The 22,379-nt window shown below is 35.9% G+C and overlaps 1 protein-coding gene across 1 annotated transcript in view; it reads left to right on the top strand.

Moving 5' to 3' along the window:
* The window catches only part of SUPT3H (SPT3 homolog, SAGA and STAGA complex component), a 329,066-nt gene that overhangs the window by 243,037 nt on the left and 63,650 nt on the right, over positions 1-22,379 (top strand). Inside the window, exons 4-6 of the mRNA XM_036248696.1 lie at positions 2,719-2,809; positions 10,354-10,493; positions 10,771-10,800. Of these exons, the coding sequence (XP_036104589.1) occupies positions 2,719-2,809; positions 10,354-10,493; positions 10,771-10,800 (261 nt within the window). The remainder of the gene's footprint in view (positions 1-2,718; positions 2,810-10,353; positions 10,494-10,770; positions 10,801-22,379) is intronic.

Raw genomic sequence — 22,379 nt, 5'->3', positions numbered from 1 at the left:
TTTATTGCTACATAATCATTAAATATTCACTGTTCTAATAAGTGAGATATAACTGAGTAGCATATTTATTTTTCTTCTAATTTTGTACAGTATTATAGGCTTTCAGAGAGTTTTGTTTTTTTTTAACCTTGAAATACAAAGTTTATTCTGTGACACTAGTTTGTAGGAAATAGAAAATCAATCAAGATATATATTCCAGTAGCATAAATAGATGCCATAATGTCTGGGGTTTTTTATACTTTAAGATCTATTTTTCTTATTCTTTGAACACTGGTATAAAAATATCTAAGCTGGTATTTACATGTCTAGTTTTGTCATAACTCTCTTCCATGAGTAGCTAGTTGAAAATATTTCATAAAATTTTATGTTTTCATAAGTTTCATTTCAAAGTTACATGTAAAAAACTAACTAAATAATCACAGTGTGTTATGACAGATGCTATCACAAGGAGCAAGCAACGCCTGGTCCCTAATGTTCCGTCTTTCATTTCTTCGTGGGCTTTTTATTACGCTCACCCGTTCCTCTGCCACCATTTTCGTATGCTTGTGGCTCTGTTTCCTATCAAAAGGCTTCCCACCTGACCTTTTGGATAAACTTTTGGCTCATTAACTCTTAGATAGTATGAGGAATATAAAGGAAAAGAAATGTCTTCACTTTCAAGAAGCTATAATCTAGTTTAGAAAACCACTATGATTTAGTTGAAAGACGCATTTTAAGACTCAGAGAATTTAAGATTATGTGATTAGATGTAGAGGCTGTAGGATTTTTTGAAGTGGAGGTTTCTGCCTGGGGTAAGACCCATGCAGTTATTTGTGGAATAGACCAAATGCAAAAGAACTAACCAGGATTCTGGTTTAGTAATCAAGGCAAAATATGATTACTACGATGGCCCTGGAAGTGGATAAGAAGGGAGAATTCAGAGAGATAGTGAAGAGTAAAAGTGTGCAGGACTTGGTGACGTCATTACACTTGGAGGACTAGGGAAGAATAGGCATGCATGGCAGTGGTGCGGGGAGGAAGGAGCCGGAAGGCCACTGGCAGAAATGAGGGCCTTGAGCCGAGGTGCTTTGTGAAGGCTTCTGGAGAACAGCGGACTAGCAGAAGGTATCTGCTCACTTTGTCTTCCTCACTGACAGATAAAGAGGCTAGCACACACAAAAACAGTCCACATTGACACATCTTCCTGCCTTTGGGGAAAAGTAAACATTTTAATCCTATTGAAACTTCAGGAACACACACTAATTGACACAGTGCCCTTGACTGCCCAGAAGGACTCCTGACCATGATCTATCTGCTTGGTAGTTGAGAACATCGCTGTAATATGATAGTTGCCTTTGTTCTCATCTTTCTCCTCAAATAATAGTTTTATTTTCATGCCGATATGTTCCAAACACAATTTAAAGTAGTTTACATAGGAGTAACATAAGACAAAATAAGATCTAAAGCACCGAGTAGAATCAGCAAAGAGAAAAGGATAGCAAAAGATCTTTTTTTCCTCTTAATAATTTCAATTTATAATAAAGCAGTAGTTATTGAAGGTCTACTATGTTTTACATATTACCCTGGGCAGTTTATTTATTCCTCACAATAGTCTTGTAAAGTAGATACTTTACTTAATTTGTAAATAAAGAAACTGAGGTTCAAAGGTTATGTTCTACCTCTGACCCCCCCTAAACTAGTTGCAAGACTAATTTTAACCTCAATTTCTCTGTGTATAAAAAGGAGAAGATTATAGTTGTCTATATTTCAGCGCTGTCAAATAAAATGCATGTAAAAGATCTTTGCATACTGCAGTAGGTTTCAGTTGTTCCTAGGAATCTTAAACGCAAAGGTCAAGAACCAGTAAGAATACATTCTAAGTGTAAGCACACAACAAATTACAAAGTATTATCAGTTACTTTTGGAGTTAAGCAGTATTCTGGTCTTCTAATAAACCCAAGGAAAGCCATTATTAAGACCCAACTATCATTAATCAGCTTTGAGTTTCATAAAAATATGTTTCTCATATTACTGAATGTTTTCCAGAAATATAAACCATAAACCAGCTCTTCTAAATAAAGTAAAAGAGTCTCAGAGAACAAAAAACAATAAAAAGGGAGAGTACATGCCTTTTTAAAGCAGTTGTTACAAACTCCTTGTCTAGATTGTTTATCAATCATTTAAAAAATAAAATAGCTTAGTATGGAGAGTGATGTTTATCACAGATTTCAGAAAAAAATTAAAACTTTTTTTTTATTGATGGTAGAGAAAGGAAGGGAGAAGGAGAGAGAGACAGAAACATCAAAGAGAGAGAACACTGATTCACTGCCTCCAGCATGCTTCCCACCGGGGATCGGGCCCACAACCTGGGCATGTGCTCTGACTGGGAATCAGACCCGCAAACCTCCTGGTGCGTGGGTCAGTGCTCAACCACTGAGCCACACCGGTGAGGCAAGAATTTAAACCTTCTGTAAGACCAAAATATAAAGGTAATTATTGTGATTCTGGAGCATCTGGATACTTGTAAATGAAAAGTGCTTTTAAAAATACTTGTGTTTCAGCTCTTATGTTTAATTTGATAACTATAGTTTTTATTATATAGTATCATGTTGAGAATTGTTGCATTTTCCCCAATGATTCTGGGATACTGCTTTATTAAATTTAGTTATCATGGTCTTTACTCAGTAAAGGGAATATATGTATAAGGTTTCTTATTTACTGCTTTCATATTTTTAATAGAAAAAACTTAGAAGACTGCTAAAATACATGTTTTTCCGAGACTACAAATCAAAGATTGTCAAAGGCATAGAAGAGGATGATCTTCTTGAAGGTAATCTAAACAAATCACTAAACTGAGAACAATGCCACATGTATGCTGGACCTCACATGCAGTGTCAATGACGATATTCCAATCAGAGTAGAATATATGCACTTGAGTTAAATAATGTGGTTTAGAAATTAACCAAATTTTTACTTTGTTGACAGCTAAATCTTATGATCTTCTACTTATGTGACTTAATAGTAATCTGGTATTTCAGTTCTTTCCTTTATTAATATGACCTGCTTTATATCAGAATATCATGAAACTAAGAAAATTGTGTTAATTCAAAACATTATTTTAGCCAGCATAATTTTTCTCTTGTGGATGTAGAGAGCCAGAACTATATGTCTTTGAAATTGATACATATGGGTTTTTGTTAATTTATTATAAAAAGTATCTGATATGTTTTATGATGTAAAGTCACCTCATTTGGGTGTGTATTTCTATGCTGTTTGAAATGTAATAAAAAGCCTAATACAGAGTAGAACATTTCCTTATCTGATTTTCCAACTGAATTCCCCATTATGGAATATTTAGAAAACATTTTAATCTTGCAGAATCTAACAGTGCTAAGGTGAAAATAGACCATTACTAAACAATGCTTACTGAATCAAAATAAATACAGTTGACCCTTGAACAACATGGATTTGAATTGTGGGTTCACTTATATGCAAATTGTTTTCAATAAATACTATAAATGTATTTTCTCTTACTTGTAATTATTTTCTTAATAAAATTTTCTTTCTCTAGCTTACTTTATTGTAAGAATGCTGTATATAATATAATATACAAAATATGTGTTATCAACTATTTATATTATCAGTAAGGCTTCCAGTCACTAGTAGGCTATTCATGGTTAAGTTTTTGGGGAGTCAAAAGTTACATGTGAATTTTTGACTGAACCGTGTTTTACATCTCTAATCCTCACATTGTTCAAGGTTGAATGTTTGTTGTGCTTTTAGAAATAACTCATGTATTTTGGATTGAACCAGTCACTGAATAATGGTATTTATTGCTGATATATATATATATATTAATAAAGTAGCTAAACAAACTCTACTGGATTAAGAAGAAATCCAGAAAACTACTCAAAACCAATTAAAGAGTTAACAGACTTTGAAAGAGAACCACTTTCATTGACCCTCAACAAATCAGCAAGTGTAATAAGCATGCAAAAAAAATTTTTTTTGAACAAATGTTTAATCAGTGTTGCCTATTTAATATTCCTGAAATTCTCATAGAATTTAATTCGTGGAAAATAGTTCTCCAGATGAATTTAAATGCTTCTGTTGGTGGAGAGTATAAAGAATACAGACTTGAAGCAAAGTAGACTTGAATTTCAATAAATCCAAGTTCTCTGCTTTCTCTCTGTATGATGTTGAAGGTCAGTTTTCTCATTTATAAGTCAGAAATTATACTACTTACCATGTGCAGTTATGATGAGATCTCAGCATAATGTATGCAGAGCACCTGAGACAGCCCTGACACTGAGTCAAAGATACTGTGTATGCCACGCTTTCGACACCAAGACGCACAGGGAGCTGGGGCTAGTGCTCAGCGCTGACGTCACCGTGTCCCTTCGCTGCCCTCTCTTCCTTGTTTATTTCAAGTCTCTCATCTTTATACTCATTTAAATTTTCTAATTTTGTGTGTCTTATATAAAATGTTTAAATAATTTATATAATTTATAAGATAAACTACTTACTCAAGTAAAATACATCTGATACTGAGGTGGGACTTGTAAAATGGTCATGTGGTAGACTCTTTCCCAGTGAAACACATTTATCTACTGAAAAAATTTTTAAATAATAATTTGAGCTTTTATTTTTTATTTATTTATTTTTTATATCCTCACCCGAGGACATTTTTTGATATTTTATTCAGATAAAGTGGGAGAGGGAGAGAGAGAGAGAGAGAGAGAGAGAGAGAAACATTGATGTGAAAGGGACACATCGAGTGGTTGCCACCCACACAACCCATCCATGGCCAGGGACAAACTGCAACCGAGGTACGTGCCCTTAGCGGACACCGAACCCGGGTCTCTCCAGACTGCAGGCCACCACTCTAACCGCTGAGCCAAACCGGCCAGGGCGAGTTTTTATTTTTATTTATTTATATTTTTGGTTAATCCTCACCTGAGGATATTTTTTTCGATTGATTTTTAGAGAAAGTGTAAGGTGGGTGAGAGAGAGAGAAACATCAGTGTGAGGGGGACACATCGATTGGTTGCCTCCGCATGACCCCAACTGGGGCCAGGATGGAACCTGCAACGCAGGTATGTGCCCTTGACCAGAACTGAACCAGCTACCCTTTGGTCCATGGGCCAATGCTGTAACCACTGAGCCAAACCAGCCGGGGCAGTTTAAGTTTTTAGGTATTGTCCTAAGGGCGTACAGCAAATGAAGAAACACATACTCAAGAAATTCTACTACATTTTATTAAGAAAAATGAGAGTCTGTTGTTTTGAGCCATGATTTACTCCTATTATTCCTCTGCTGTCCTCCTACCCTGCCACCCCATCTGCTTTAATCTGAGCAGTGTGGCCAAGAATACTGATCACCTGCTTTTCCAGCTCCCAGTCTAGAGCAACAGTTTCACCCCAGAAGGGGCAGGAGGTCAGCATCCGTCATCTCCTCTGGTTCTACATTGCAGAAGCTCTGTTCGAGGCAGGAGCTTCATCTCATCCTCTGTTCACAGGGCAGTTCTACCCTAGACATAGCAGGCTGAGAATACTGGTCTCTGATGACCTCCACCTTAACTTTCTCATAGGAAGTAAAGATCCACAGCTGAAGGGACAAGCCTAAAAGAGAAAGGGCTCCCGTCTTTGACCAACTCCCCACTCTTGGATCCAGTAGAGTCTTTGGTTGCTGTTTCCACCCCCAGCTCCAGTACAGTGCTCAAAGGTTCAACCCAAAGGGTAAGGCAGGACTGAATAACAGGATAACTCTGCAGCACTCCCTAAGGGGACTGACTGTTTGGAACGGAGCAGGTGAAAACAGTGGCAATCCTGGTGGTGAGAAATTAAGAGGAAGCTGGTAGTTTCTTGATACTAATTACAACAAGCATAAAGAATGCAAAGTTTAACAGAGGAAAGCAAGGAAAAAGACAGGTAAGAAGAGCCTTCCTGGGGTCAGAGCAAACCTTAAAATCTGACAATACCTTAACTCTGCAAAGGGGCCCAACTTTGTTTAGATCATTCTGTGGAGCAATTTATGCTCAAGAGTATTAATAAAAGCAATAGAGCAATCAGCCAGGAATTAGTGGAAGTGAACAGCTATATTTGATATCAGAAAAGTCAGACCAGCCAGTAACATAATGGAGAGATCAAGAAAAGTGAAAGCCAAAGAGAAACTGACTAAAATCAGTCATCCCTAGTACCTGAGAAGGCCATATGCTCAGGGCTGTGCTGTCTGAGGAGCAACCTCTGAGGCTACACACTGCCAGGGAAAGACAATTTATTGACTTAGTCCAGCCAAGTCACTAAGCAAACAATGACAACAAGCCCCAGGGAGGGGAGGGAATTATTATCTAAGTTGCTGCAATATGCTACCAAAAATGTCAATTTTCAACAGTAGCAGCAGCAAAATACTAGATATGCAAAGAAATGGTTATGTGTGATCATTAAAAGGGGTGAGGGGGCAGACAACACAAAAGGCCCAAATGTTGGACGTGGAGACAAAAACGTCAAAATGTCTATTATAAATATGTTCAAAGAACTAAAGGAGACCACGTTTAAAGAACAGAAGAAGGTATGCTTATAATTTTTCACAAAATACAGAATATCAATTAAAAGATAGAAATTATAAAAAGAAACTAATGGAAATTCTGGAGTTGAAAAATACAAGAACCAAAATGAAAAATTCAGTAGGGAGGCTCAATGGTAACTTTGAACTAACAGAAGAAGAAACAAAATCAGTGAACTAGAACAGATTGTTAAAGATTATGCAATCTGAAATACAAAGAGAAAAAAAAATGAAAGAAAATTAAAAGAGTGTCAGAGAAATATGAGACACCATTAAATGAGCCAACATATGCATAATGGGACTACCAGAAGGTAAGGAAAGAGAAAAATTAGCAGAAAAAAAATATTCAAAGAAATACTGATGGAAAACTTCCCAACTTTAATAATAACTATTAATCTATATATCCAAACATCTCAGCAAGGTCCAAGTAGGATAAACACATAGTAATACACACTCAGACACATTCTGGCAGAAATGATGAAAGACAAAGGAGAAGAGAAAATCATGAAAGCTGCAAGAAAAAAGCACCTCATCACATACAACAGAATCCTAACAATATTATTAACAGCTGGCTTCTCATTAACAATATAGGTCAGGTAGTAGTAGGACTGCATATTCAAAGTGCTGAAAGAAAATATGTCAACCAAGAAACCTATTAGGCAAACTATCTTTCAGAAATGAAGGCACAATAAAGATATTTCCAGATAAATAAAAACTGAGCAACTTTCTAGCGAGCAGTCTTACATAAAAACTGCTAAAGGCCCTGGCCGGTTTGGTTCAGCGGTTAGAGCGTCGGCCTGCGGTACAGAGAGACCCGGGTTCGGTTCCCACTAAGGGCACGTACCTTGGTTGCAGTTTGTCCCCGGCCCTGGTTGGTTGTGTGGGTGGCAGCCACTCGATGTGTCCCTTCACATCGATGTTTCTCTCTCTCTCTGTTCCTCTCTCTCCCTCCCACTCTACCTGAACAAAAAATGGAAAAAAAAAAAAAAAAATGTCCTCGGGTGAGGATAAAAAAAAAAAAACTGCTAAAGGAAGTTCTTCAGGCTGAAAGCAAGTTGCAGGGGATAACAAATTGAATCCACACACCCACACACGAGAAAAGGGAACCTGAAAAGAAACTATGCAGGCAATATGAAACAATATAATTGCATTTTTTCTCAACTGATTTTAAAACAATTCTATAAAGCAATATCAATATTTACAATGTTGGCTCTGTAACATGTAGACGTGTAATAAATTTGACACTAACAACATAAATGAAGCAGTGGTAACAAAGCTGCACTGACAGAAGATGGTTGCTCAAATTACAAAAAGAAATGAAAATAAACAGATTTGGTAAATAAGATGGTTAATATAACCAGTTCCATAGAAATTTACTTTCTTTCCTATAAAGACTGAAACTGCATTCAGAAGAAATAAGAAATCTGAGTAGACCAATGATAAATAATTCAAATTAGTAATTTAAAAACTTTAAAGAAAAACCCATGCCCAGATGATTTCACTGATGAATCACACCAAATGTTTAAAGAACAATTAATACTAATATTCTTCCGACTCTGCAAGGTCAGTATTACCGTGATATGAAATCCATTAAAAGATATCACAAGAAAAGAAAACAAAGCTACAGACTATTGTCTTTTTTAATATAGATCCCAGAATTCTCAACAGAATGCAGTAAATGAAATCTAGCAACATCTAAAAAGTATTATACCCCATGACCAAGTGGGATTTATCCCAGAAATGGAAGATTGATTTAAACTGAAAAAACAATTTGTGTAATTCATTATATTAATAACATAAAGGTCAAAAACCGCATGATCATCTTAATAAATGTAGAAAAATTATTTTTTAAAAATCCAGAAGTCTTTTGTTCTTCCTTTTTTGTTTTAATTTTTTTCAACTTTTTAAATTTTTTCAACTACAGCTTACATTCAGTATTATTTTCTGTTACTTTCAGGGGTAGAGCAGAGTAGTTAGACAATCATACACTTTACCCAGTGTTTCCCCTGATACATCCAGTACCCAACTGGCTCCATACATAGTTTTTACATATTACAATATTATTGATTGTATTTCCTTTGATGTACTGTACTTTACATCCCCAGGACTGTTTTATAACTAACAAATCTGTACTCTCAATCCCTTTACCTTTTTCACAGCTCTCGCTCTCTCTTTTTAACGTTTTTGTTGATTTTAGACTGAGAGGAAGGGAGAGGTAGAGAGAGAGAGAGAAACATCAATATGAGAGAGATACATCTATCAGTTGCCTCCTGTTGAACGCGCAACCTGGGCATGTGTCCTGTCTGGGAATTGAACTGATGACCTTGTGGTTCATGGAAATGATGCACAACCAACTAAGCCACACTGTCCAGGACTTTCAGAGCTCCCTTTTGTCTCTTCTTAGAAGGGCACTAATTCCATGCATGAAGGCTCCTGCCACATGACTTAATTCCGAAGTCTTTACCTTAAAATACCACCACAACTGGGGATTAGGTTTCAACATATGGATTTTAGGGAGGACACGCAGTTCATAGCAATGACCTCTGTCAGGTTGAGAAAGTTTCCTTCTCATCCTAGTTTGTTGAGTGTTCCTGTCCTGAAAGATTTTTGGATTTCGGTAATCCACCACATGAGGATACCAGAAGATTGCCATCTCCAAACCAGAACACTGGTCCTCATCAGACACCAGGTCTACCAGCGCCTGAACTTGGCCTTCCCAGCTTCCAGAATTATGAGAAATAAATATTTGTTTTTTTAAGCATTCAGCCTATGGTATATTTATTATAGTGGCCCAAACTGACCAAGACAGCCATCTATGAAAAACTCACAGCCAACATCATACTTAATGGTGGAAAAATGGATGTTTTCACCTTAAGATGTTTGAGTTATCGCCCTGGCCGGTTTGGCTCGGCGGTTAGAGCGTTGGCCTGCGGTCTGGAGAGACCCGGGTTCGGTTCCTGCTAAGGGCACGTACCTCAGTTGCAGTTTATCCCTGGCCCTGTTGGGTCGTGTGGGTGGCGACCACTCGGTGTGTCCCTTTCATGTCGATGTTTCTTTCTCTCTCTCTCTCTCTCTCTCCCCCACTCTATCTGAAAAAAATATCAAAGAATGTGCTCGAGTGAGGATAAAAAAAAAAAAAGATGTTTGAGTTATCTTTATTTGATATAAAGATATTTATTGCATTAAAAAATAATCTAGTTCTTCCTCACTAATTCACTCATTAATTTACACTGATACTTTGATGCATTAAACTATATTAATTTTCTGTTGCAATATTACAGTTTTTCCTGACCTTTTGTAATAACTTTCTCAAAGTTATGTTTTGTTTTTAAATAAGTGTGACAGTTTTATCTCTTAAAAGAAAAAAGAATAAGATCTCATCCCTTTAGATTTCAAATGTGTTGCCATAGCAATGTACATAATATTCTCATTTAATTTACTGTCTCAATTCTGATGTTTTTTGTTTTTACCTTTGTTTTTATTTTCTTAATCAGGCCTGCCATAGCAGGATTCTTTTTCCAAATCTGAGAGCCTTTCCTCTTTTTTTGTAAGAATTTTAATCAATCCATTCACACTTATTGTGGTAAATGATAATTTGGTTTTATTCTCTCACTCTTGTAAGATGAATAAATGATTTAATTCTATAAGACTTACACTTTTATTTTGGATGCAGAGATTCTCGTTTTAAAAAGTATTTTGAGAGAATTCTAATTCTGAATTTCATATTCAGTACTTAACAAATGTAAATGAATGGTGCTGATGTAACCTTATTAAACACATTTCTTTTTTCTTTTCCTTATCTCCGTGAAGACAAACTGAGCAGCACTAATAATACAAACAAAAGACAAAAAATCGCTCAAGACTTTCTCAACTCCATTGACCAAACAGGAGAACTCTTGGCAATGTTTGAAGATGATGAAATTGATGAAGTTAAACAAGAAAGAATGGAGGTATAGTTCATTCTTCCCTTTTAACAGTAAAATAATATCGCAGTCCACAATGCCTATGCTATTTGGTTCTATTAGTCTATTATTTAAATGTTGTCTGAAATGCCCCAGTTGGTGGTTTCACGTCTGAAGGCAGCACTGTGCAGCGGAGTCGCTGGGAAGGGGGTCAGACTCTGCCTTCAGAGCTGGTGTGGAGAGATGACTTCAGTTTTCCATTTCTCTGTTTCTTGCTTTGAGTATCAGTAGATTTCCCTCAGCTTTTGTCTTTTTTTTTTTTCAAGAAAATATCCAGTTAGCTTTGTGGGCAAAGGTAATTCTTAACTGCATTTGTGTTGGCATATAGCTTGAAGAACTGTTTTCAGGCTGTAGTTGCAGGCTGCGGTTGGACTCACTAGCTAAGGTAGTATCCAGGGCAATTGCATGCTTTATATCACGAAGTTAGTGACATGTGTTTGGATTCTCTAGATATATTTTAACAATGAATATGAAAATTGTGTGCCTTCCATTTACCAGTTAGCTTTGTGGGCAAAGGTAATTCTATTTACCTTAGCTTATCTATTCATAAAATTGTTTCCTTAAATACTTTGGGAAAATAAAAGTAATGATTGATGTCATTTGAGTGCCATCCAAAATACAAGGCATTATTCTTGTAATTCTTCTTATTATTATACTTTTACATGTAAAAAAAAAAAATCTCCATTTTTCTTTCTCTTTAAATTAGGCAAGGAGGGGTAATTTCAGAACTCCAAAAGATCGTGCTAAGTACCTACTTTATCATAGTCTCTCTGCATGCTAAGAATATAATTATTTCATGTTAAATTTTGGAGGAAGTCCAATAGACATACATGGTTTATAAACTTTAACAGCCTTCTTTAAAGAATTAGTATGCTTAGATCATGAACTGTGATCTAAAGGCAGTTCTTCTTAGGTATCAATTACCTTAGAAATGTGTGGTTATCTTGGTTTGGGGCAACTGCAAATGGTTTTAGTTCAACTTTGCCTTGGGCCAAAAACATGCTAAGTTGTCTCATGCAGATGATAAACATATATTTCTGATGTCATTATGGCTTAAACAGGATATGATTGTTTAGTGGCATGGTTTCACTTATGACAGAGAGCAAATATTGTTTATGCTTTATTTTTAAAACATTTTTATATTATACAAATGGGCATGAAGAAAGATTCATTTAGGAAGGACTCTACATAAAACATTAGTAAAATTGAACAAGTAGCTTTTCAGTCTTGATGGGAAAATCTCTGTGAACCAAGCCCATTGCCCAGAAGGGCATTCCACAATCAAGGAGACAGAAGAAGCGGAGCGTGTTGTAACACTAAGCTCATAATAGCAGGCTACTGTAGGCCTGAAAAAATGATGAGTCAGTAAGGTGCAAGTTAAAGTCCACAAACTGTCTGGCAGTGCAGGGTAGCTTATGCAGTTTATATGCCTCTTCCCTGTAGTTGTAGTATATATATTACTTAGTGTTAACCAGAATAATGAAATATCAGTAGTTGGCAAAAATAGTTGCCATGAAAGTCAGCTTCACCTATATAATAAAAATTAGATTGGTAGTCTCTCTAAGCTTTATATCCTAACTAAAATCTTCTCTAACCAAGATTTTTTTTTTTAAAAAAAGAGTAGTTTTGAGATTCTACTCCTCCAAATAACACAGTTGAACTGAATAAAAAGTGCTGAACTTGTAGACATAACTGTAGACAGTAGAAAGTGGAACCGTTAAGAGCACAGGCCTTGCCTGCTTCTAATTTGACAGGTTATAGTTTCAAGCATAAACCACAACTGTGGCAGTCCATGTGAAACCACTTTGGGCTCACAGGCTGCAATCTCTTGCTTTTAAAGTGCAGCAGAATAATCAGTCCTGGCATCACTCAGTGATTTAATTTTCCTCTAAGCATCACTTACGGTTGCAGAAACTCTGTTTACTACCTTCTCTCCTAGAATGTATGAAAATGGTGGAGACCTACCAGCAAAGCTTATTATTGTTTTTCTTTCTTTCCTCTTTTTTTTTTTCACTTAAGTGTAATTTAGAAGAGAAACAATTTTATAGACATAAAAACTCACTTGGGACCCTAGCCTTTTCTTAAAGCATTGAGCAAGCATACAAAAAACTGAATTCTTTCCTATTTTTTTCAGTTGATTTCTGTGTATGCCTGGCTTTATATTTCACTCATAATTGATTTCACTAATATTAGTATTATGGGGTTTTAAATATAAAAATGTCTCAATTTTTATATCCATTTCTACTTACTAGTCTAGCATCACGATAGGTAACTAACTCTTATACTATTTATTTTTCTTCAGCACCAAGTTTTAACACTTGGGTATATGTACGCTAGAGCGCTAGGATCCATGATCTCTGAAAAGCCTTCTAAATGATCAAATAAAGATTAAATAATATTCAAAATTGCTTTAATGTATTTGAGAAACTGGGAAAGAGAAGCAGGGACATGGTCGGCATAATAATACATATAAATACAACTCTCCTCCACCTGCCTTTCATCCCTACTAACCCCACCTCAGAATGACGCAGGTGTGTCTTACTGTTTCTTGCATTCTGAATGGTTGAGAGCTAATCAACTGAATGTGGCGGTGTCAACCAAAGGCCAAGAAAGTGTCACTAGGTGCTGCATTTGGATTTTCTTAGTGGAGGACACGCGGTCCTCACAGAAGAGCCATGCTCAAGACCAGGGGCTCTACTGCGAAAGAACCTGAGAAGCTCACGTTGATCATTAATCAAGTAAAATATCTGGTCTAATAAATCATTAGCCTTGTGAAGGGGATACAAAAATAAATGCTTAACAATTTGGGTGAACTCTACCTTCTGATTGATCCAAACTGATCAAAGTCAACATGAGAGCCAAGATCGGAGCTCACCAGAAGGAGCTGCAGCCTTTAAACAGATTGTGGTGCCAAAGATCCCCAGTGACTGTTTATCTTGTGTTTTTAAGTCAGAAGCCCAATACTGGAGTCTAGAGAAAAAGCAGAATGGAATACATACAATTTAAGGCAGCTTAACAATTTTTTAAATTGGCTTAAAATTGAATAAGATCCCAGGTGGCCATCTGAATTTAACCTGAAGTGACTGGCCATAGATTTAAAAACACAAAGTTTCTCATAAAGGTTCACTGCTCAGAGAAATTGTGTATACCATTCAGTTATGCCCAAAGGGTAATGAGGTGGTGATCCCTGGTGGTTCTGGGCCCAGCACTACAGTTTTTGGAGCTAAGGAGTCTGGAAACTCATTGAAGAAGCCAGAGAGGTGGGTAGCTCTAGAAGTTCTCCATCATCTCTGGTTTTTGAAGTGTGTTCTTTCTACTGTTCCTTTTTTCTACCTATAATAATGTTTTTTAATTATAAAATAATGTAAAATAAAATTCTGTTAAGAGTAAGAGCTCAAAATTATTATCTTAGATAAGATTTATCATAAAAGAACAAAAGGCTAATCCCAGTAAGATAAATGTTTACAGATACCAAAAATAAATGGACAAGCTTACATTAAAAACTTAAAGGCTTTTAAAAAGTTTAATACTGTGTGTGTGTGTGTGTGTGTGTGTGTGATTAAAATATACTGAGTTTATATACTAGAAAGCTGTAGTTTAACAAATATATACATTATATACACAAATATGCATATACATTTACATACATATGCTATGCCCATATATGTGTGTGTGTGTCCTATATCAGAACAGAAATATAATTTTATTAGAGTTTTTTTAAAGTATAAAAGTAAAAGAATAATCGAGGATATCAAATTCAAATACTAGTGGTAGCAATATTAGTTTAAAGGAAAGAGAATTCAAGGGGAAAATCTTTAAAATGGAACAAAGTCGGTAATTTATGTTACTAAAAGATGCTGCCTATAATGAAGGTGGTAAGTACAAAATGTTAATAATCAAATTCCAAGAAAAAAACAAAAACTTCGATTGGTGCAGGGAGAGGTCAGAGAGAGAAAGGTGGAATATGTTTGATTTTACATAGCAGATCTGTATATCAGCAAGAAAGAAAGGGTTTATTATTTTTTAATCAAAAACCATTGTAAAACACCATTATTTAACTGCCCGTTAGGAGTCTTTCTCACACTAACACAAATTCCAAAAGTGTACAAATTTATAGAGCATATTACCTTACCAGAGCGAAAAAAGAAAACTGGAAAGTAATAACAGAGGTAAGACAAACAAAATCCTAATTAATTGAAAATGTAAAAAGAAAAACCAACAAACCTTAGAAACAACTAATGTACCAATAACAAATAGATTAAAAATTAATACCACGGACTATTTAGATAATAAGTCAGTAATGAGCCTAGTACATATAAAATGTAGTAAGTATAGACAAAACTTTATTTAAAAGAGGCAGCTTTTTACCTTTTAAGCTTTTCATTCTTAAATTGGAAAGATTAAAATAAAATAAATACTCAACTAAAATTAGAAATTTTACATCCAAATAAACAGAAGAAATATATATAAATAAACACAAATTAATTTAGAGAACACATCATTGAATTTACAAATATAAGAAATGCTTTGCAAAAATAAGAACAGAAGTGGAATAAATTGATGACAAGTCTAAGTAAGAAAAACAAAAAGGAAGGATAGCTGCTGAAAACTAGCAATGGGCAAGGACTAGCCATAGCCTGAGAAATCAAGTCTCATATAATTCTGTTAATACATTGTAAATCTTGAAGGAATGTGTTTTTTTTCCTAAGGAAAAAAGTAGAAAACCTGGAAACATCAATAACCTTGGAAGAGGTGCTAAATGTTTTTAAAAGTGGTGTATCAAAAATTTCTGAATCCAAACCAGTTTATGGGAGAGCTCTTTTAAACATTCATAAAACGTTAAATATCATGCTATATGAACCATCTCAGAGCAAAGAAGAAAAGGGACACTCATTAAATATTTTAAAGTAATGTAATATCTTACTCGTGAATATGGATGCAAAAATCTTAAAATATTAAGAATTTTAATTTGGTCATACATATAATGAATGATGTACCAAGACCAAACAGATGTTTTTCATGAGTTCAAGTATTCTTTAATATTAGAAAATATATTACTGTTATATACCAGATAACTAGGTCAGAGGAGAGTATCTATGATTGTTTTAGTAGATGATTAAAAGATATTTGACAAAATTCACTTCCTGTTGTTTTTAGAAATTTTCAATATACTAGAAATAGAAAAGAACCTCATATTGTGATTAAGAATCTCATACAAATGTACAGGCATATATAAGTTCAGGTACACACCCAGAAGTAGATTTGACTTCAAATAGTGTTTGATATTGAGGTTCATTGGATTTGTAGCTTTATTTTCCTATAGTTCTCTTTTTCCTGCCCTTCTCTGTTTTTGTTGGCCTAATCTTTAGACAGACTAACCTTATAGGAGCACTCATGCTATAGAAGCTCTAGGTTCGGACAGAGAAAATACCTTTGTCCCAAGATTTTACTCTGAACATGCTTAGATCATAAGATCTCCCGAAACCCCTACCACCCACAATAGCTGGTAAGATGATGTGTTCTGATTGTCTTAGTCTAAATCATACGCTCCATCCCTAAAGTTGAGGGCGATAGTAAGCCAGCCTCTCACAAAACCATGGAACCCTGGAGCTCTGGGGAGAAGGAGTGGATGCTGGAAAGGCAGCTGTGAAGGTCCTTACATGTGGAGGACCTGTACATTATGGCCGTGAGAATTAATACAGCCATGTATTGTAACTTTGCTCAGATCCCCAGGCAGTTTCCCTAAGAGACAGCATGGTGGAATGAGTGGTAATCATTTTATTTGTGTTCAAGCAGTCATCCATCCATCGAACCTTCCACTCTTTAATTCACTCAGCATCTACTTCTTGGGAGTCCTTTGTAAGGCACTCAGTATACTAGGTCCTGAGGTCATGACTGTTAAAAAGAAAAACAGCCCTGACCGGTTTGGCTCAGGGGTTGGAGCGTCAGCCTGTGGACCAGAGTCCTGGGTTCGGTTCCCGCTAGGGGCACATACCAAAAAAAAAGAAAAACAAAATATAGTTTCTGCCCTCCCAATCTATAGTAATAACTGGCAAATCAAAAGATAACTAAGTACTTACTCTGGTAAGGGAACTTCGGGCTCAATAAATAGTTGCTATTTTTATTATTGCTATATTTCATCTTGATTTTGAATCTTAGTAGATTATTGGCTATGTGATGGAGCCACGTATTTTCTATTTCACTTGGTATTTTATTTGAAATTTAGTTTATTCTGAAGCAAAGCATATTCTTTAAAAAGCTTTTGTGATTAATTTTAGACAGTACCATACAATTGACTTCAGTCCAGTTCGCTAAAGAGGGCACTAAGTAAAATAGAACAGAATTAGGGAACATTTTTTTTAAATGAACATCACTTTTATTGGAGAAATACATGCATATTGGTTATATATCAAATACAGCAAATGGACTTATGATCTTTATCCCCAGTTCTGTTCCCCAGAGGTAAACTCTTTTAACTGTCTCTTTTAGTTTGGAGTGATAATTACCTTCATTATTCTAAATTACGTGCTTCTACCCCTATTTCTTGACTAATAAAATTTTAGTTATCTATTGACTTCTTAATACCAGAAGAAGACAATTTATCTCATACTATTCCCTTTTCCTTGATTTGATATTTTATATTATTATTTTAGTTTTTTAAACTACTTTTGTAAGTCTTAATATTATTAACTTCTCTTTATTTTTCCATCAACTGCTGACAGTACCGTCCCGCTTCCCCACCGTGAGGTGAGGCTGAGTACTCCAGCCCTTCTCTTTCCAAGTTCTTTCTCCTGAGAGTCCAACTTGCAGCTGTACTTTCACTGTACTCTTGTCAAGATTATTAACATGTATGGCCTCTCCAGTAACCTAACCAAGTCTTCTTACGTTTTGACAATATACTGATGATAAAAATTGAAAAATTAATAACCAATCTTTACACTGGTCTGATCATACCCATACTATTCAGTGCCAAACTGAGTTGTATGCTCAAGTCAGATTCCTCTTTATAGGCCTAGGGCTTCACCTCTTGGTCGCCCTACAAAAATGTTTTTCGAGTTAAAGTCAACTCAGTATACTTTCAGGGATCATTTCTATGGTTCTTAGGGTACATTTTAAAACATGAAACAGTGTAATGTGTCCAGGTTGGTTTCTGAAAGAAATTCATCAGGAGAATACATCACTGTGTCTTTTTATTCTTGTGAAGGTAATTTTTTTTCAGATAATTTAAAAATACTCTAAAATCATTCTTCAGGGGATATTAGTTTAAATCCCTCCAAAAAACCTTGGTATTTCTAGCTACACAGAGCGGAATTAATGTAAGTTAGCGTATGTTTTCTCGGCCTGGAAATTGCAGAACAGGGAATATCACATGGCTTTAGGAGAACCCAAAGGTGGGTGTAATGTGTAGCTCTGAAACTGATTTCCATTGTGGCTTTATGCACACTATCAAATTACTTTTTATCCACACCTGTAGCTGTCTTCTGATTATGTAATGGTGAACATTGTTGTAAAAACCTTTTCTAAACTGGGAAAGGTGTCTTCTGGAAAAGACATTTTTCAATGAATGAAAAGTAAGTTACAGATCTTACAAATATAGAGCATTCCCTAACTCTTACCCAGATCCTTATCATTCTGTAGCTTAATATGTCATATTTGACGGATGGTTCTCAGGGATTATTTAGGCTTTTCTTAACCATGTGAACTGTGGGCTCTGACTGGGGGTAGAGTCAGACTTCTGCCTTAATCAGTGCTCCCCACATACCGGCTGTGCAACTAGAAGTGGTTGGGATTTTTGGCTGGTTTTTTGTTTGTTTGTTTTTTTAATCACTCTCTAACATTATAGGATCTTAATATCTTGGGGTATGCTTTGCTATAGAAAAATTTTAGAGCAAGTGAAATAACTACCATCTTTATGATAAAATTTTGGTATTTTAGTATCACTCCCATTTTGTCTTCTACCCTCAGACCTATATAGAACTTTTTACTGTTAGTGTCTGGGTGAAATCTAAATGAGTTCTTTTTCCTGCCCTTTCACTAGTCTGCTGGGGCACAAATTATATGGTGAAGCTTTGAAGCAATACTCATAGTGATCATTTTCCCTAACCCCGATCAGGACTGTTGATTTGATGTCCACAAGTATCTTTTGTTATGGGGACGGAATATTTTAAGTCAGGACTTAGTAGGAAAATATAGGAACAACAATTGTCGTCCATTTCCACTTTCCTCACATCAAGAAGTTTCAACTTTAGTAAGGCAAAGAATCATTTCTTGGGGTAAAGGCACCAACGGGCTGTACAAACGAAACATTTGTGTCTAGCAGGGGTAATGCATGCGTGCAGGCCTTCGTGGGCTGCTGTGTGTAGTCATGCAGAAATGGATACTTGACTACACATCTGATTATACTGTTCAATTAAGTTTTTTATAGAATCAATATTTTCTTTCTCACATAATTTCAATTTGTTCTTTTTCAAATCAAATCTTTCTCTTTTAAAAGATGCGTTTCAAGAGTTTTCTTAGAGATCGGTGTACCGACTTGTTTATAAAACACCTTGGCAGAGAAGTGTTTTAAAATATCATCGAATTTAAGAACACCACAAGATTTACCACTAATTTACATTTAATGTTTATAGTTCTCAAATTGTGGTGGTTGTAATAACCAAAATATTTTTGCCCTGAATATTCTGTGGATTATATTTCCCTATTCTTTCTCCTTCACCCACATTCCCCACAGTAGGTGGGCAGATTGTTGTTGCATAGTCTGACTTTTATTTATCTTTATTGATTTAATCTCAATAAGTTAGTACTTCTAAATATGAAAATAAATGTATTCTGTGGCAAGACTTTTGTCTTTGTAGTGCTTTCATTTATTTAATGGAATTAACAGATCATTGCTTATTTGGTATAGATAACTTCCCTCAATTCCTTAGTTTGCACCCATGCTAAGGAGCTACCTTTAGTTCGGTTCTTTTAAAAAAAATTTTTTTTTCCTTTTCCGATTTGAGAGAGAGAGGAAGGAAAAGGGAGAAAAAGATAGAAACATGGATGAGAGAGAACATGGATTGGCCACCTCCTGCATGCCCCTCACTGGGGATTTGGCCCACAACCTGGGCATGTGCCCTGACCTGGTATTGAACCAGCCACCTCTTGGTGCATGGGTTGACGCTCAACTACTGAGCCATACTGGCCAGGTTACTTTGGTTCTTATCCTTGCTACCACTTAGTGATAAATCATGCAAAGAAAGCTATTTAATGCAATTAGAATTACTCCTAGATCATTGTATTTTCATGTAGAAATAAGAATTCTAGCCCTGGCCAGTTTTGCTCAGCGGTTAGAGCATCAGCCTGCGGTCCAGAGAGACCTGGGTTCCATTCCCGCTAAGGGCACGTACCTCGGTTGCAGTTTGTCCCCAGCCCTGGTTGGGTCGTGCGGGTGGCAACCACTCTATGTGTCCCTTTTACATCGATGTTTCTCTCTCTCTCCCTCCCACTCTATCTGAACAAATAAATGGAAAAATGTCCTCGGGTGAGGATTAAAAAAAAGAAAGAAATAAGAATTCTAGATCAAGTTATAATACTTAGTGATCAGTGTAGTCCATTGTGTTTGGATGTCTATTGGGGACTATCCTTTTCATGAGCCTTGGTCCAAACTTCTGCTTTTCAGAACTCTCCATTTTCTACAGAAGAGTCTCAACTCCTTAGCGTGACATTAACATATCATTTATAATCGGACCCCAACCAGCCTTTTTATCCTCATTTTCCATCATCCTGCTCCCTGTCTTCTCCCGTATCTCCTTCGACAAGTTCACACACACACACACTCACATGTACACACACTACACTCGTGCTACTTAAGGAACCACCTTGTACTTGTCGTTCCCTGCGAGGCCTTCACCTCTCTTCCCTTCCCCTGAACCTTCTCCATTTGGCAACATCTCAGCTGAAGTACTTTAGCATATGATACATTATATTAGTTGTGCCTGCTTAGTTTTACTAAATAAGCTCCTGAGAGCATGGACTTATTTAATTTATTTTTATATCTTCTATACCTAGCACATTTCCTCAGACATTATAAACTTTCATCAAATATTTGTCCAAACAAGGTGAATGAAATAGGTATAATTTTATAGCTGGTATATGTGAATATTATTAATCTATCCTTTGGATGAATTGAATTTTTTTCTCTTTTGCTTAAAGGATGCAGTTTCCAGGTATATGAAATCAGTCGTTTCTTCTGACTCACATAGACATGCTAAAAGGATATTGTAATTAGTTATATACTTTTATGAATGTTTGTATCAGGTGTTCTTCAACAAATCTTTTATAGTTGCTTGCCACTTGCTAATGGTTTTCATTGCTTGAACAACTTCCTGTTATAGTCTTGGCTTTTCCACAATTCTAGCTGCAGTTCTTCTAACCACACTGCCTCAGAATTGACTTGCAATGTCCCAGATTCATCTACAAGGTGATACTAATTCCAGTTTCAAATAGATTTTTTTTTTAATGGACCAATACCATCTGTGACTGTTGGTTCATTCTATTTAGTTGCCAATTCAGAACATTTGACAATAAATATTACCCACTTTTCCCCATGTATTTGCTATTGTAAGGTTTTATAATTTAGCATCTTCAAATAATAACAAACTTAATTCAACTCTTAGATCCATTGAATACCTCTTCTGGACAATCTGCAAAGTCTTTGGCTGACTTATACTTTGAGGAGAGTTTGATTTTGCAGATGCCTTGAGTTACAATTGACTTTTTGGGGCATAGAAATTTTGCATCTCCACTCACTCTACTTCATACAACAGCAAACTGTTGTTTCACTCAGTCCTTCTAACACTGAGGGGTAATTCACCACATTCACAAGAGTTACTTTTGTATTTATCTGCCTCATGTACTATAGACTCTGATATTGAATTCATATTCAAAGGCAAATTACCTTCATTAATTGTTCCAATCACTACTACGGATCGTATATTCATTTACAAAGGACAGGGTTTTGCCATATATTCACACAGCTAATATCATAGCTATGTAATTAACTTTTCAAAGTGTGATGTTTAATTTTCAAAGTAAGTAATAACTATTAACAATTATTGAATTTTTTATTTTTTATTTTTATTGTTTTTTTAGAGAGAGGAAGAGAGAGAGAGAAACATCAATGAGAGAGGACATCCATTGGCCACCTACTTCATGTCCCCCACTGGAGAGTTGGCTCACAACCTGGGCATGTCCCCTGACCAGGAATTGAACTGGTGACCTCTTGGTGCATGGGTCAATGCTCAAGTACTGAGCCACACCGGCCAGGCAACAATTGTTAAATTTTTAACTCTTACTTTTAAATGGCCTCTTAACTCTTACTTTTAAATAGACTTTTAAAAGTTTTTTTAGAAAAGGACATGTATTTCGTCCTGGCTGGTTTTGCTCAGCAGTTAGAGTGTTGGCCTGTGGCCTAAAGAGTCTCAGTTTCGATTCCAGTCAAGGGCACATACCTCGTTGTGGTTTGGCCCTGGCCCTGGTTGGGGTCCTGTGGGAGGCAATCAGTCAATATGTCCCTCTCACGTAGATGTTTCTCTCTCTCTCCCTCTCTCTCTATTTGAAGATAAATAAGAAAAATATCCTCGGGTGAGAACTTGAAAAATAAATAAAACAGACATGTATTTCTTGTAGTTATCCTGCACCTCAAATAGAAGACAGTCATTAATAATGGACTTATTGACCTCTCAAAAATGGAGATGCGTTAAGTACAGAAGTGACCACGTTTGGTAAAAACACACTATAGAAAGATTCAAAATCACTGGGGTATAATGCCTTATTATATAAACGTCCTACCAGCGCATTTAAATAAATTAAAATTAGTCTTTATTTACCAAA

This window comes from Molossus molossus, unplaced genomic scaffold, assembly GCF_014108415.1.
Source record: "Molossus molossus isolate mMolMol1 unplaced genomic scaffold, mMolMol1.p scaffold_m16_p_8, whole genome shotgun sequence".
Classification (NCBI taxonomy): domain Eukaryota; kingdom Metazoa; phylum Chordata; class Mammalia; order Chiroptera; family Molossidae; genus Molossus; species Molossus molossus.
This window is presented reverse-complemented; position numbering and strand designations above follow the sequence as displayed.